This window comes from Drosophila virilis, chromosome 5 (assembly GCF_030788295.1).
Source record: "Drosophila virilis strain 15010-1051.87 chromosome 5, Dvir_AGI_RSII-ME, whole genome shotgun sequence".
Lineage (NCBI taxonomy): Eukaryota > Metazoa > Arthropoda > Insecta > Diptera > Drosophilidae > Drosophila > Drosophila virilis.
The window spans coordinates 8,046,160-8,062,746 of NC_091547.1; the positions used below are offsets into that span (position 1 = coordinate 8,046,160).

The 16,587-nt window shown below is 42.2% G+C and overlaps 4 protein-coding genes across 11 annotated transcripts; 2 read left to right on the plus strand and 2 right to left on the minus strand.

The window, feature by feature from the left end:
- The first annotated feature begins 50 nt into the window (after positions 1-50).
- Positions 51-1,836, plus strand: Dolk (Dolichol kinase). Its single transcript, XM_002050704.4, has 4 exons — positions 51-174; positions 231-894; positions 988-1,465; positions 1,523-1,836. The coding sequence occupies exons 1-4, from the start codon at positions 152-154 to the stop codon at positions 1,738-1,740; spliced, it is 1,383 nt and encodes a 460-aa protein (XP_002050740.2). The 5' UTR covers positions 51-151; the 3' UTR covers positions 1,741-1,836.
- Positions 1,837-2,042: 206 nt separating this feature from the next.
- Positions 2,043-8,268, minus strand: Cdk4 (Cyclin-dependent kinase 4). Of its 2 annotated transcripts, none has more exons than XM_032436078.2 (7): positions 8,180-8,268; positions 6,678-6,844; positions 4,716-4,881; positions 3,197-3,332; positions 2,804-3,132; positions 2,594-2,729; positions 2,043-2,528 (listed from the first exon to the last, which is right to left on the minus strand). In XM_032436078.2, the coding sequence occupies exons 2-7, from the start codon at positions 6,778-6,780 to the stop codon at positions 2,445-2,447; spliced, it is 954 nt and encodes a 317-aa protein (XP_032291969.1). In that variant the 5' UTR covers positions 6,781-6,844; positions 8,180-8,268; the 3' UTR covers positions 2,043-2,444. The 2 variants fall into 2 exon arrangements, with proteins under 2 accessions (XP_032291969.1, XP_070066645.1); XM_070210544.1 differs by lacking the exon at positions 8,180-8,268 and adding an exon at positions 7,916-8,051.
- Lst (Limostatin) lies at positions 8,196-14,516 on the plus strand. 2 transcript variants are annotated; one of them, XM_002050702.4, is made up of 2 exons: positions 8,196-8,337; positions 13,592-14,516. In XM_002050702.4, exon 2 carries the CDS (start codon positions 13,640-13,642, stop codon positions 14,081-14,083), a length of 444 nt encoding a protein of 147 aa, XP_002050738.2. In that variant the 5' UTR covers positions 8,196-8,337; positions 13,592-13,639; the 3' UTR covers positions 14,084-14,516. The 2 variants fall into 2 exon arrangements, with proteins under 2 accessions (XP_002050738.2, XP_070066646.1); XM_070210545.1 differs by lacking the exon at positions 8,196-8,337 and adding an exon at positions 10,753-11,106.
- Positions 14,517-14,521: 5 nt separating this feature from the next.
- Positions 14,522-16,513, minus strand: LOC6625179 (venom protease). Of its 6 annotated transcripts, none has more exons than XM_015174630.3 (4): positions 16,264-16,513; positions 16,087-16,153; positions 15,729-16,029; positions 14,522-15,671 (listed from the first exon to the last, which is right to left on the minus strand). In XM_015174630.3, the coding sequence occupies exons 1-4, from the start codon at positions 16,278-16,280 to the stop codon at positions 14,842-14,844; spliced, it is 1,215 nt and encodes a 404-aa protein (XP_015030116.1). In that variant the 5' UTR covers positions 16,281-16,513; the 3' UTR covers positions 14,522-14,841. The 6 variants fall into 6 exon arrangements, with proteins under 6 accessions (XP_015030116.1, XP_015030119.1, XP_070066642.1 ...); XM_015174633.3 differs by having other exon boundaries at positions 16,087-16,208; XM_070210541.1 differs by having other exon boundaries at positions 16,083-16,153; positions 16,260-16,512.
- Positions 16,514-16,587: the final 74 nt, after the last annotated feature.

Genomic DNA, 16,587 nt, shown 5'->3' on the forward strand with positions numbered 1-16,587 from the left:
GTTTCTGACTATCAACGCGCCACCACACATGATCTCTGTTAAGCTTAACAGTGGTGGAGCAGCAAACGATACTTGACTGCAATCGATAAATCGATAGCGCATAACTCACCACTTTCAAGTGCTGCACAACACAGTTACATATATTGCAAGTATGGTCGAGCGACTTTTGACCAGGTAAACAAAGCTCTTGTATATCTTATTTATGACTAATACAGCTCAATTGTGATTAGGCCCTATGCTTCGAAGGGCGGCTGGCTATGCTTGCTATTGCCCACGGCCCTGATCACAAGCTATCTGCACACACAGACCGCGTCGCCGGCCTGTCCACCGACGGATGCAGTGCATCGGCTTCTGATTGCGGTCGCAATTGGCATGTGCCTGCGGACGCTTTTCTTTGTCTTGTGTTCCCACCTAAAGACTGGACCACTTATTGAGCGTGCGAGCAATCTGCTGCCCGGCATTGCCACCGGCCTCTGGCTGACGCTGCTCTTGGACATAACCTGGCCGTTGGCCCTGATCGCTGGCCTGCTACTCATCCGCCTGTACCAGCATGTCTATATTAGCGTGCTGCGCGGTCTGCCCCAGACATTCACCTTTGGCGAGGCGGCAATTCTGGTGCAGGGACTCGTGCTCTTCCTGCTCAACGCCAGTTTCCGGCTGTGCTCGAATCCGAAGCCCGCAACTGATTTTGGCCAATTGAATGCCATTATGCAGAGTGCCTTAGTCTCGTTGGTGTGCGCCTGCGTGCTGCTGGCGCTGCTGCCATTCCTGCGTCGGCCGCTGCCCTTCTACCTGCTGATGCTGCTGCTGCTCGCGGCCGTCACCTGCGCGCCCGTAACCCAGCCCTTGCCACTGATTGCCCTGCTCCAGTTCATGTTCAAGGAGCAGATCCGAGTGAGTGGAGCCTGTGTGATATACGAGATTTCAGTTAATTAAGATGCCTCTCTCTCTCTCGCTCTCTCTCTCTCTCTGTCTCTTCCCCGCCAGCTGTTCATCATAGCTTTCTATCTGCTACTCGTGGGCCTCACCTGCGCCACCGTCAGCTGGCAGCTGGGCAACACGACGCAGGCGAGCACGCGGATGCGCAAGATATTCCACTTGCTGATCGTGCTGGTCTTTGTGCCCGGCCTGATCTATCAGTGCGCCTTGCTGTACATTGCTACGGGCATTGCTCTGGCCGTATTCGTGGTGCTGGAGCTGCTGCGTCTGTTGCAGATGCCGCCGTTTGCGGACACACTGGCGCAGGCCTTTGACTCCTTCAAGGATGTCAAGGATGCGGGCCAGTTGGCGCTGACGCCCTTCTGCCTGTTGATTGGCTGCGCGCTGCCCATTTGGCTGACACCCTGCCCCTGCGCCGCCCAGGACAGTCCGCCACTATTGCTCCTATCCGGCGTACTCTCTGTGGGCGTGGGCGACACCGCCGCCAGCGTGCTGGGCTCCAAGTACGGACGCAACAAGTGGGCCAGTACGTAATTATACACAAGTGCAAGTGCCTGTTGATTGTAATCAGATTTAATTGCAGATTCCAGTCGCTCCCTGGAGGGCACCGTGGCCTTTGTGCTGTCCGTGCTGCTCTCCGTTTGGCTGCTGCAGCTGGGCGGAGTTCTGGTCATGAGCCAGGCCAAATGGTTCGCCACGCTGTTTGCGGCGCTCAACACGGCTTTGGTGGAGGCGTCTACCGATCAGGTGGACAATCTGGTGCTGCCGCTGGTCTTTTACATAATTGTTGGGTTAGCCTAAGCATAAAAGTGATATGTTTCTGAACATTCCAATTAAGCCAAAGATGTGAACAATATTTGTAAATGAAAAATACATTTTTTTTAACGTTGTACAACACTTGCGACCGCTGTTGCTTAACAGCTGCTACTCTAACAGTGCAGCTCTTATAATACTCTTACTTACGATCACTGTTAAATAGCATAACGTAAGTAACAGTGCTGCTTTGCAACGCCTAACATAACAGCCTTTATAAGAGCAGAAATGTTAAGCCACTTGACAAGTTTATAAGACTGTTATAAAATGCGCGCCTTATTTGAATTTGACTTCTTTATTAAATGCAATATTTTCATGCGCTTAAGACTTAAAAATATATATATATATATGGTTATATATAAATGTGTATAAAAATAGTGTAGCTACGCCTAAATATATATACATGTGTATAATTTTGAATATAATTAGTTGCATGTGGCATATAGCATTTATATAGGGTATACTCTATAGGGTATATGGTATATGCCCGACCATGAGTCTAGTCCTGAACTTTGTGTATCACATTTTAGACAGGATCGCAATCCTCGAGTTTCGTTTAACGGCAGTTGATTAACAATTACATTTAAGCTTGATAAACAATATTAAAAAAAATACATATATATATATAAAATAAAGGAACATTTTGGCAGAAGCAATTAAATGCTTCGCTTAGCTGGGAACTCAGCCGCATTCTACAAGGGCTCCTCCTGGAAATACTCATGCTCCAAGCAGGCCAGCGCAGTGGGACGCTTGTGAAGCTGATACGAGAGCATTTGCTGCGGGAGATAAATGCGAACGAGATTAACAAGTGGAGAAAGGGGCGAAGAGAGAGGTCGCTTACGTCCAGCAAATTGTCGGCGAATTTGCCGAGATCCGGACAGAAGTCGGAGGGTCGCTTGCGACTGCGTGGCGGAAAGTGTTCCCGCGAGATGGACACGCTCTTGGGCCATTGCTCCTCCGTGGGACGTCCCGTTAGTCTGCAACAGGACAGGCAAAATGGTTAACAGTTACAGTTAAGGAATGAGAAGGATCGATTGACGGCGGAACCCACTCGAATATGCGATCCAATTGATTCTTCTCGGAGTTGCCCGGAAAGAGGGGCTTGCGATTGAACATCTCGAATATGATGCAGGCCGCACTCCAGATGTCCACCGAGCTGTTGTAGCCCTGGGCGAGCAGCACCTCGGGCGCCCGATACCACAGGGTGACCACGACCGAGGTGAGTTTCATGTCCCGGCCATAGGTCTTGGCCAGGCCAAAATCGGCTATCTTTAGATGGCCCTGCGACGAGACGAGCAGATTTTGCGGCTTCAAATCGCGGTGAATGATGCGATGGGCGTGCAGAAAGTCCACTCCGGTCAATAGCTCACGCGACAGGCGCTGCAATTAATAAACAAATATGTAAATTGAAATTACACCAAATAAACTGTAGTTTATGCATTACCTGTATATTTGTGGGCGACATGCCGGAGGGTGGCAAAGCTTCTATTAAGTCGGATAAATCCTGCTCCAAGTGCTCGAAAACCAACAGAATCAACAATTTCCCATCGCGTTCCAAGAACTGGCATACGTCGAGCAGTCTGCGAAGAGGGGAAATTATAACATCTGTGGGTATGTGTGTGTGCAGTTAATGAACTGATCGAGTGTGCATGTGTGCGTTGAGCTGGCGCCATTAGACGCGCTGCGGGCATTTGGCGTACTACAAAAAACACTCCGCTCATACGAATTATGGAAATTTCTACAACACGTTCGATCAAGAGCATATACAGTGGAGAGCGCCAGTATGATTAACATAATTGCCCCTGTTTCAATTGGGGAGAGTCGCTTGCTAACATTCTGTTAGCCAACAGTTTTGCAGCACTGTTAAGTGAATTGCGAATTTTCTATGAATTTACTACAAATTTGAGAATTTTTATAAAATTAATTTGAATATGCATTTTAAATTGATTTAATTTTATTATTATTTTGCAACAGTTTAACTAATTTTTAAATTTGATTCGCAATGGGTTTTTTTCATTTTACGTGCAAAACTAAGCATTTTGAGCTCTAGCCCAAAAATACGGTAAAATGCTTAAGCGATTTGAACAGCGGCAAAGCTAACAGCTACCGCTGCGTCCGCTCTTTAACACTATGAGCCATTTACGCTATTCAATTTGCTCTTGATCGTAATATCGTAGCTGAGCGCCAAGCGAAATAACCAATGGCGCTTCGAGTGCCGAGCGACATTTAGTATTGAGAGAGTTTGAGTGGTTTATGCATGTAGTACTTAATGCCGCCGCAATGGTCGCTGCTGTATACGAATTTAGGTGCGTTTCAAAGTATTTTTGCAAAACCGCAACAACATGTTGGTATAAGTTAATTTGACTTATAAACAATGTTGTTTCTAGTTATGGGCAATTTTGCATTTATTGGGCATTGCAACAGTTAGCTGGCTAATTGCTGTCCTACTTCAATTTCCCCAAGGCAATAGATTAGCTGTTGGCTGTTGTTGCAAACAAAATTTGCGACGTCGTTATCAGCGGCCGCAGGGCAAGCCGGCGCCGCTTTGTATTTGACGTTTGGTATAACAATTTTATATGCATGTGGCATGTGCGCGCGTGTGTGTGTGTGTGTGTGTGTGTGTGTGTGTGTGTGGAATGCAATTTTGTAGGCGTGCTATGCAGCGACCGTTACAGTTACGCTTGTTTTAGCGCCTGCTCTTGGTCAGTTGAAGAGAAGCAGACAATAAAGAAGCGTGGAAAGCGAAAGATAAACACAAGCGAGCTGCTTGAGTGTGCGAAAATACACACACACACACACACACACGCACACCCACACAAGTCAATGCCATTGTCTGTAATCTGTGTTCGCCGCATAACGTAACGACTTTTTTTTTTTCTTTAAATTAGTTGGCAAATAGTGAGGCGCCACCAAGATAACATAAGTATGTATGCACTCGTATGCATGTGTGTGCTGGTACTCACTTGACAATATTCGCATGATCATATGTATTCAGCTGCTTAAGGAGCGAAATCTCTCGCAGCGTGGACGCACTCACTCCATTCTCGGTGAGTGCAATGCGCACCTTCTTAATGGCCACGAAGTGCCCGGTGATATTGTCGCGTGCCCGATAAACTGTGCCGTAGGCGCCTGTAAAGACAATGTTCATATGTATGTAAATGTAAAGTTTGCAATTGTGTTATACAGAAATATGTAGGTCACACACACACACACGCACACAAGCACGCATGCATATGGGGAATACAGTTATGCCTATCATGAGAAAAGAAAAGTAAAGTAAAAAGTAAATTGCAAACTCGAACAAAATGTTAATCAACAAAAGACCCAATGGAAAGACAAGGAGAGCATGCAGATAAGAACAAGTGAATTTATATATACAATTGTACAACTGTATATTTCGTACGAAATAGAAATTTCGCACACAAATATGTACATAGCAAATGATAGCTAGAGACCAAAACGAAAAGCGAAACGTCAAAAAAATAAAAAAAAACATGCAGTCAGCTGTGTTGATAAGCAACCGGCTGATTTTTGGCTGTGTGGGAGAGACAGAGAGAGAGAGAGACGGAGAGAGAGAGAGGGAGAGGGAGGCAGAGTGTGACATGCATCGATTCAAATTAGAAAGACAAAATTCTGTCACCGGAAATTTATCAGCGAGCGGGCGGGCGGGCCAGACAAGTTGGACACGGCATTCGGACAGATGGCACGGGGCGTGGGAGTTCTATTTCGGGTGACATTCACTTTCATTTAACATTTTCCGCATGTCTTGCCGATTCGGCAATTCGTCGAATTTCGGACTCAAAAATTTGTGTGTGACTGCTCGCAGCAAAAGCTACAAAAGTCAAGTACAAGGCCAGGTTTGCCACAATATACGTACATATGTATATAACAATAGAGTCGAAAAGAAGAAGCAGAAAGCAGAGTAACAAAAACAAAAACAAAAACACAACGAACAGAGGTAGAAATTCGCACTCGATCGACTATTTCGTCGACTCGTTTTTGCGTCTGCTCTTTCAATTGTCACCAAATTTTGCACAAAATCAAAGGCAACAATAACAGCAACAACAGCAACAACAATAACAGCAACAATAACAGCAACAGCGAACAGATATCTGAAAACACAAAAGCAAGAGGCAATAATTGAATGAATGCGAAATGGCAAAATGGCAAAAAACCAACAAAAGCTGATACATTTTTTTCAATGTCTTTTTTAGAAAAAAGTTGAACTTGTATTTTTTGTTTTTCTTTTTTCTTATTTCCATGGTACTCGAGAAGGGGAGAAGGGGGCTACTATCTACAAAATGTAACTTGATCTGTCACGCAGAGTGCGTGACCTGTTAAGCGCACGCTTAACCCATTGTTGCCCTCGCACTTGATGCATCCCTTCTGCAGGCACGCCCATGCGAAAACATGCCAAAATAAAATAAAAAACCAGTCATAATAACCAACATTAACATTCACCATGCGCACCTCTTAACTCTCCACACAAACTCGGCTCCGTGACGTAATTGATATATATGTGGAGATATTTCTTGGAAAAAAAAAAGATACACTATCAAGAGCTTGCGATATTTATTGACTTCCTATTCGAATATGGCACCTGTCGAGTTTATTTATTTGTTTTTGCTCATTTTTCGAACTGAAATGCACGTGGTTTCGAAAACTTTCCTGAAAGTATGCTATGAAAATTTAAAAAACCCTATTTACAAGACTGGGGAGTTGGTTCGGCAATTGCAACTACATTGAAAACCCAGTATTTCCCCTTGTCAGTGCATTCGATGCGGTTGTTAAAGTTGAAAACCAGCGCAATTGGTTCGGCTATAGCAGAAGGATAATGCCCTACATGTTGTTAGGGTCGAAACTGCAAACTGTTATACACACACACACACATACACATCAAAAGTCATTCAAACATTTACACATACCTGTGCCGATAATATCCAGTTCCTTATAATTTAACGGTACAATATCCTCCACACATTGCGGCTCGGATAGTTTTTGCCTTTTGCTTTGCGGTGCAGATGCCATTATACTTAATTATTTTCAATTTTTCTTTTGTTTTTTTTTTTTTTTTTGGGTGGAACTGCAAGAGCTAGAACAAATATTAAACTTAAAACACATTTGCAAAAACAGGCCAACCATGGGTTAATAGTTGCGCACAATTCTCAAGGTCAAGAATAGTGCACATGGCCATCGCAGGGTTAACATGTTAATAACATAACGAAATCGACGCGTGCAACAGGTGTTAATTTCGGCTAGCCTATGTTATGGCCATGCCTATGTTATGGCTATGCTTACGGCTGTTTCTATTTCTGAAGCTAATCTCGCTTGACACTATTCTCTGCTGCCTTCGCTGTTGTTGTTGCTGTTATTTATGTGAGTTGTAGTTGTTGTTGTTGTTGTAGCCGGTCAACGAACCCGTTTGAGTTATTTCGTTTGTTCTATTTGAACGTGTATATATATATATATATATTTTTTTTAATAAATTCATGTATTCTCTGGCCAGTTAACCATTTCAACTGTTATTGCTTTTGGCTTGCTTCTGAATTTGGCTTTGCTTTTGCTTTTACTGCATGCGAAGAGCCAGCACAAAGGCAACAAACATATTTGTTTCGTTCTTTTTTGCCATTTGTCAATTAATTCTAATCGCAGCCGAAAACAACAGTAACAATAATAATAACAACAACAGTAACAAGAGAGCAGCTACACGAAAGAGCAACAAATACATATATAGAAAAAAGTACAACAATTTATTGCTGCTAAATTTCGGTTCTTCTTCTCATCACAACGCGAACGACGTGCACATACCCTTTGTCATACAACGCGACAGAGAAGCGCGTGTCAAAGGAGAATCAACAAATTATAACAGTTAAAGTCAAAAAAGCACAAGCAAATGCAACTGTGTGTGTGTATACGTGTGCGTGTGCGTGTGCGCGTTTGTGTGCGTGCTGCTCCTGTGCCGACGCTGCGCAATGGAAAATAACTCGGCTAATATACTCTCACAATTTGTCGTTGCGATTACGTGTGTGCGAATTATAAATATTAGTTAAATATTAAAATGTGTTTTGTGTTTGTCAAGCAACCGAATAGCAGCAACAATAAACGCACGGAACATGCTTAGCTATATAATATAATAATTGTACATCGAAATGTATGTACATACATATGTACTTGTTGTTTGTTTCTTTCTATGTGTGTGTGTGTGTGTGTGTGTACACTTTTACGCACACAGGCAAACACAGACGCGATCGGTAAAATTATTCTTTGCCGACGAAAAAAAAAATAAATGCTACCACTTTAACCGCAGTAAAAAAAACGGCAGTAAAAACACGACGATCACGATTAATCAACTAGTGAGAGATACCGGCACCTGCACCTGTATTAAACACTGTATTTTTTAAATAAAAATAAAGATTTGGCCACTAACAATTTTTGTAACAAAGTGAATAAGCAAGCAAGCGCAATAACAGCACTCAAATAGCACTCACACCGCATTTACGATATTCATCTTGCGACAAGAGATCATCAAATTGTCTGCCCCGTGTTATCGCTCTCTTAGAATGTTAACATTAACAGAGGCCAGAGGTGAGTTTTCGTTAACGGTTAGCGCATGTACAAATTCAAAAAAAAAAAAACTGGTACTTTATTCAGTAGACCTTTTTGGGTACTTTTTTATATTTTTTTCCCCGTATGATATTAATTAAAATGTGCAAATACTATGCATATTTATTTCGGTTATAGAAACATATGCACTATCACATTTATTTGGCTAGTATTCATTTTTTTTTGCAATACCATACATTAATTGCAGCTGCGATTGGCCAATGTTATTTTACAGGCTGAATTAATTTATAAAAAGGTAAACAACAAATTTCCCTTGTTTGAACAATTTCGCGGGCAGCGCACTTCCAACGGGTTTGACATCGCACTGCAGCGAACATCAAACCGGTTGGAAGCTGCGTGCAGCTAACTTCAAGCCAAGACAAACAGGCTTGCTGCCAACTTCACGTGTGCGCAGCGTTGCCACCTAATTGATGCAGGTCCGCGAAATTCAAAATATAAACTTTTCCACAATGCGATGTTAATGTTGTGCTTAATTGAATTTGGACAACAACCGACTTGATGTATGTGTTTGCTTTTATTAGCAGTATGTTTTTAATTAAGGAAAAATCGGCACACCAGCCTTAAATTTCCATCATTAAAACATTGTGACGAGCTCTCAAGTGTTAATTAAACGCCTTGCTGTGACGTACACGGCGACAAAAAAAAACAAACAACAAGCAACAATGTGAGAAGTGCTAATGTAAATAAATACGACATACCTAGACCATTTGCTAAGGATTACTGACATCAATTTGAGGCTGCGTTTAGCTGTTAAAACAATTAATCAATGGCTCTTTCCACATCTCAATTATCGAACCGTGAAGAGTTCAAGCCGTTTACGTATTATGTTTTCCTTAATGAATCATTTGCGATTCATATGAGTCACAGGGTAGCACAGCAACCCGGGCAGGCCCTGGTGAAAATTGCTTAGCGCCCATCCGGCGGTGCCAGTCACAGCCCCAACCTCAGTCCCAGTTCCGAGTTCCACATTCACATGCACATAAATCTCTGTTTAGCACCTCTTGACGGAAGCAGCGCGTATCCCAGCCCATATTTCTATCAATTAGTTGGGCGAAATGATGCTGATGCCAAAGATAAATGCCAGAGAAATGCAATGTCTCATCAACAAATGGTGCTAATTGCAGTTCTCAAGAACTTTACTCAAATCATTTGGATGACAAATGGCCTGTTACAAATGCAGGCCGATTTACAGGGTATTGTGTAGTTGTTTTTTTTTTTTTTTTTCGATTTGCTTATCTTTTGCTCTTACTCTTTGACATTTGTTTGTTTTAACTGTGTTTGTCTGAAAACCGGCTCTGGCTGGAAATTAATTAAAAATCAATTAAATTAAATTTATTTAACAAATAAACGTAAAAGAAGCGCTGGCATTTGCGACAGCGCCGTGTTGACAATTTTCTGTGTGTGCAGCACAAATCAAATCAAATGAACTCAAATATGTTTGAATTGGTTCAGACAACTGTCAATCGTATTGACAACAAGTTTTTATTCGATTCGCCTCGCCTCGCCTCGGTTTGTTTTGATTTGAATTGTTTTTTGTTTTGGCCGCATCACGTGAGCATTTCATCTGCGCAAATCGAACTGGAAAAGTCTGCAGAATATGCGCCCAAAGGGAGCATTCAACTTGGCCCAAATCTCAACTTGCCGCCTCGCTGACTTGTCTCAGCTTCTTTTGTCCCAAATAATATGCTCAAGTTGGCTGACCTTCGGCAATGTTTAAGCGTTAAGCTTGAGAGATCGGTTTCAAGAGCGCGACACGCAACATCCACATTTCGTATGTTGACAGTTTTCCGAGCGGATTCAATTTGCCTAATGAGCTCGTCTACATAAGAATGCGCCCAGTTATTTAAATGGGCTTTCCGATTCGGAAGCCGATTAGCTTTAACTCTAGCTGCCAGCTGCCAGTTGTTGGCTTCCGTATTGTTTCAGACGCCACGCCTTAATCCTGTCCAGAGCCATCAGCTTTGCTTTGTCATGGAAAGATTTAAATGTACGTAATGCGCAAAGCAAACAAAATCGTTTGAATGCCAGCAAAACAAGCACAAGAGCTGCTAGAAAGTGCCCAGCCGCAGATCTCTCGAGCCAAGAGCAACATCTTCAAGTCCAAGCATAGTTTTTTGCCTCCACTTGGCTGTCCCGGGCTGAGCCCCTGCTGTGGGTGCTCCGGCAGCTCCTTGGCCACAGTTCGTGACATCGGCAGCACTTAACACCAGCAACCAGTCAACAACAACAAGAAGAGCAGCCGCAGCAGAAACCCGTTCGTCTGCGTCATGGGGCGGTGCGAGCGGGTCTGCTGCTGCTGCTGCTGCTACGGCTGCTACGGCTGAGGGGCAGGCGGGGGGGCTGGTTCGTGTGCTTTTGGCCAGATATAAAAGTGAATTTGTGACAAATATTCTGAACAGTTAGTGCGCACGCTCAGCAGCGACAACAGCCACACAGTCCATGCAAAACCAAAAATAATATAAACTTTCTCAGACGTCGCGTCCAGCAAATCGTGTGATAAACCCGAATCCGAGCATTAATAACATTACGACTTTTGTGCTATAAAATCAAATAATAAATTCAATCAAATATTTTTAAGTAAAACGAATTATAATACCGAACGTGTGTGCGCAATTGAAGCAACAATTGTGACAATCGCAGGATTAAAGCAGCTTTTCGCATTAATTTATAACAAATTCACACACACACACACACACACACACACGAAACATGTGCCCATTTAAACAACAAGTGAGTATATAAATTAGAATTTAAAAATTTAATTAAATTAAATATTATTTAGAGTCCGAATTTGTTTAATAAACGTGTTTAGTTTATTAACATTTCGCAAAAAAACGTATACAAAAAAAAAAGAGAGAACAAAATTTACTTTTTCTATAAAAATTTCAAAATTTGCAGCGTGCTCTGATTTTACTTAAAGTCATTTTTATGTTTTTTATTTGGTTTTATTTTTGTGGCTTTACAAGGTCAAAAACAGTATTAAATTTTAAATTATTCTAATTCTGAGCACGCTGTCGAATATTGTAAAAGATTCGTCTCGGTTTTTGGTTCATAAGGAAGTCTGAGCATAGCTCATAAAACTGTTTTTCTCTTCTTTTTTTTGTTAACATCTACATTATCTACTTTTGTGCATATATCTATCTACAGATATGTATCTACAAATGTGCACATTTCTAACTACAGATATGTATCTACAAATGTGCATATATCTATCTATATAAATGTATCTACAAATGTGCACATATCTATCTACAGATATGTATCTAGAATTGTGCACATATCTATCTACAGATATGTATCTACAAATGTTCATATATCTATCTATATAAATGTATCTACAAATGTACATATATCTATCTTTATAAATGTATCTACAAATGTGCACATATCTATCTACAGACATGTATCTACAAATGTTCATATATCTATCTACAGATATGTATCTACAAATATGCATATATCTTTCTATATGAATGTATCTACAAATGTGCACATATCTATCTAGATATGTTTGTATCGAGATCTGTACATATATGTATCTACAAATGTATCTACATACGTGTCTCTACATACATGTATCTGCAGCCAGCCATTCAATATAATTAGCTGAAAAATCCTGCTGTAAGCCTGCAGAGCAATGCAGCTTCGGGCTGCTAGACCAGCGAATGCCCTATACGCACCATAAATAAAAAATATGAAGGCATAGATCATACAGATGCTAGGCTCTATACATATATAGACATCTACCTAACTTATATACCCAAATTATTCACACAGCGCATAAAGTACATCAAGATTTAGATAATTTATAGATATCTAGCTATCTTTTTAAATAACCCTTCATGTGAAGTATATGTAGATCCTATAGATACTATGTCTTACAAAATATATAGATAGATACTAGGAATCAAATGTAGATACTTGCCATCCTTATATAGATACTAGTCGTAGATCATATAGATACTAGGCCTTATATTTATTTAGATATCTGACAGGGTATTCACAGAGCATAAAACAAGTGTTATACATCTTATGGGTTAGCCCTGAGCCACTAAAGCGCAACCGGTTACAGATACAGATACAAAGATACAAAGCTACCCGAGATGCACAGCTACAGATACTTTATTTATGTCTCGGCATCTTTTAGTTTATTTCAGTTTTCTCCTTCTGCAGCAGTTAGCATATTTCACCAGAAAATTCAATTAATTCGCGCTGTAAATTTACATAATTAGCCGCAAAAGATTTGTCCACGTTCGCAGCTCAAAATTTGCGGTTATCAATGAAGCTATTTATGCAGATACATTTCGAGTTGAGGCGTGAATCAGCGACGCGACAGTTTTATATAACTCTTATCCATTGCGGTTTACGCACGCAAAGTAGCTAATTTTGGGTTAATTTTTTTTTGTTTGATTAGACTTTAGCATATAGACATAGAGATATATAGATATCTAGATATGGATATATGTAAATGTGGCTGGATTAGCCGCAAGCTGAGCTGTCATTGAACGTCGGCTGGCGCGTTCACCTACACCGAAAGCTGGTTTGTCGATTTGTCGATAGATATGATCATCCGGTTTTGGGTTTTGTTTAGTCTTTAATTTGTCCTCTAAGAATAAGACTAATTTTATTAACACAAAATCGAAATGTGATACATAAATTAAAGTCTCTCCTCAATGGCCTTTCGCTCGCAACGTGCATCCGGCTTGGGCACAGCCAAGGGCGCAGCATATTTAAATGAAATAAGCTCCAAATAAGGGTTGGGTACACCACCTGCCACCAGGTGTATTATCATTATAGTAATTATAGACCCGCCTTGCCCAGTGGCAGACAGGCAGACAGGCGGCATGCGATCATGCTCATCTTAATCATAGATCGGAGATCGGAGTTGCGCTCTGGACGTGATCATGAATATTTTACGTGCGACTATAAATTAAATTTGATTGCGATTATATCATTGATATTTGTTATTTCATTTAAATTAATTATTGTATGCTAATTCAAAGCATAAGCTTTGCCGCTTGCGTCTGTGTTTTTTTTTTTTTTTTTGTTCGCTGTCGCGGACTGGTTCTAAAAGTTTGCAGAACGCGACGCTGGGTGCTCTCTGGGCGGCCTCCAAGCGCTATTCACACCTTCCAACATTTGCTTTGTTTTCTGATTGATTTTTGTTGGTTTCATTTTTTTATTTCATATTTTTTTCTTTCTGCCATTTCCGCAGTTTTACACCCTGGCTGTGACCCTGGGCTTGGTCTGCCTGGCAACGGCTATGCCACAAAATCCACAGCAGCTGCAGGATGGGCCGCACACGCTGCTGGACATCGAGACGCCCAATCAGTTCAGCTACAACTCGCCGCTGGCCCAGCCGGACAGTCTGCGCAACAAGCCGTATTTCGATTTCCTGAGCACGCTCTATGCCCACGACTCGGCCAAGACGGACCTGTTTCGCAATCGGCCGCAACGCGATCTACAGACACAAACACAGACACAGTCACAGTCCCAGCCAGAGCCGGAGCTGAAGGCGCAGGCGCTGTCGCTGACGCCCGCCGAGGAGCCGAAGAGTCATCGCCGGGATCGCAAGCGTCGCGCGATCGTGTTCCGTCCGCTGTTCGTCTATCAGCAGCGCGAGATTCGCAAGAAGGAGATTGCCGCCAGGCGACGCAGCGATGAGATTAGCCGTCGCAACTACAACGAGTACTACAAGCGAGTGTAGTTGCGTCTCCATCGAATCCGATCTTAAATCTAATCAACAACCATGCGCAATAATCATGCCACAATGAGCAATGGCTATGGCTGTCACTGGTCTTCTACAGGGTCCTCTCTAGCACTTAGCTTTTTTTTATTATTGTGTTTTAGCCATAAGTTAGCCCAGCACAACGCACTGCAGACACGAACACGAACACGACACTCGACACTCGACTAACTATCTATCTATTATAATCTATATATTATTATAATTATATACACACACATAACACATATATTCACCCACTCACACACACACACACACACACGCCCATGCATACACACATCCCTCCTAACTATGTTAAGTAATCGTATCCCTAAATTAATATGCATGTATATTATATTTGTTAACTGATTTTTATAAATTTGTTACTATTAAAGCTAACAAAAGTTAAAACCGATCAACTGACTTTTACTTAAAGTGCAACTCTTTGTTTATTAACTCTTGAAAGTTTTTTAAAATCGATTCCTAATTATTTATCAATAAGAATATCTTCAACATAGAAGACGGATGTTGTTAAGAAGTTGCTCAAATAATATCAGATATTTTGCCCCACCGTCAAGTTAACCATAAAAAGTCTGCATCTTTAAGAGATCTTTGTAAGATAAAGTATATGACATCTATATATATATATATATATATATATCTTTTCAGCTTAGATACTAGTATGCGCAACGGGCAGAAGGACAGATCCAGATTAAGAACGTATATGCCTTAAACGGCTTTCATTCGCCCCAGACAATGTTCTCAATCCAGTCCGTGTAGAGATGCACCTTGGTATAGACACTGGGAAATTTGTAATTGCCACAGATGACTCCGTACGAGGTGACGCCAATCACCTGCTTGAGGCAATGGTAGCTCGGATGCTGCACGAAAATGGGTCCGCCGGAGTCGCCATTGCAAGTGTCCGCATTGCTGTTGGCTGATCCGGAGCCGGCACAGAACTGAGTGCGGGATATAATGCGGCTCTCGAGTCGCTCGCTGCACACTCTATCGCTGTAGCGCTGCAGACCCACGGTCAGTAGATGCGTTGACTTTTGGCCAGAGTTCTGGGTGTGGCCCCAGCCAGCTGCATTCAGATCGAAGTGCTCATCGCCGCTGGCGGGCGGCAGGCAGGCGGGTGCCACATGCTCATTCAGGGTGGCATTCCTGTCCAGCTCGAGCAGAGCAATGTCATTGATGCGGGCACCGTTGTCATCCTCTGCGTAAGCCGGATGCACCACATAGTTAACCAACTGAAAGTCCTGCGGCTGCGCATCATCCGTGGTGCTATTGTAATCCAATTCGCCCAGGCGTACAACATATTTGGGTGAACTAAAATTGGGATCCAGACGTTGCGCCTTCGTCTCTGTGGTCTCCAGGCAATGGGCAGCGGTCATCACAAACTTTGGATGGATCAGTGTGCCGCCACAGTCCCAGCTAATGGTGGAAACGCCAGGCTGCCTTGTGCCCAGCAGCGCCATAAAGGGAAACTCACGACCCTTCGCCTTGGTGCCGCCCACAATGAGGGGCGTGGAACGGCACGAGGATCTGATATCATTATAACGCCGGCACTCTAAAGATAAGCCAAATTTCGTTCAATTGCAATGTAAATCTCTGACAATTTTCTTACCCTTTTCGAATAGTCTTCGCGTATCCGCAATCGTTTGCTGCCTTTGCTGGGCATTCAGTGGAAGAGGACAGCAGACAATGTCGTTGAACTCATCGCAGTATTTGACATTATTGGGTCCGATCAGATGCTGATTATAGAAGATCACCGGACACTCGGTTGAGGTAAACTCTCTGCACTCGCCGGTGCCATTGTCGCAGTACTCGCCCAGCACTCCGCCCCACGAAGCCGAAAATAAAATAATTGATAAAATTGTACAGATCGTGCTCATTGCGTCCGGCGGCTGATGCGTTCCAGCCAAAACCTGATTGAAGAGCCGTTGGTAAATACACAAATAAAACTGAAATGACCGCTTACATACTTGCGTTCCGTTCACTCTCAGTTTCTTTTTGGTTTGTTTTTTTTTTTTTGTCTTATCTCGAAGCGATCTGAAATACGCACTTGAATTATACGTCTGATGTGTCAAGGTCAGATTATACTGAACTTTAACGATTGTTGATTATATTGTAAACATATTTTGAATGCAATTATTACCTACATATCAACTTTTGGCATATGCTAAAAGTGTTTAATTTCTTTGGCATCGATTGCAAAAGCCAATATACTTTCCCGTACACATTTAAATATATTTTTGTATGCAATCAATCTCACTAAATTCACAAATTGTTCGAATTTTATTAAATTCAACAGCCGCTAACAAGAAATTTCTTTTGCTGGCCGATAGTTATTTTCAAAATTAAACTTCTAATGTGCACTATGCATCGAGCATTCCAATTTTGGCGCAAAAAACATGCACAATGACATCATCTTATCGAATATGTTAAGTTGTAAGATGTATCGAAAGCAGCATATGGGGCTCAAT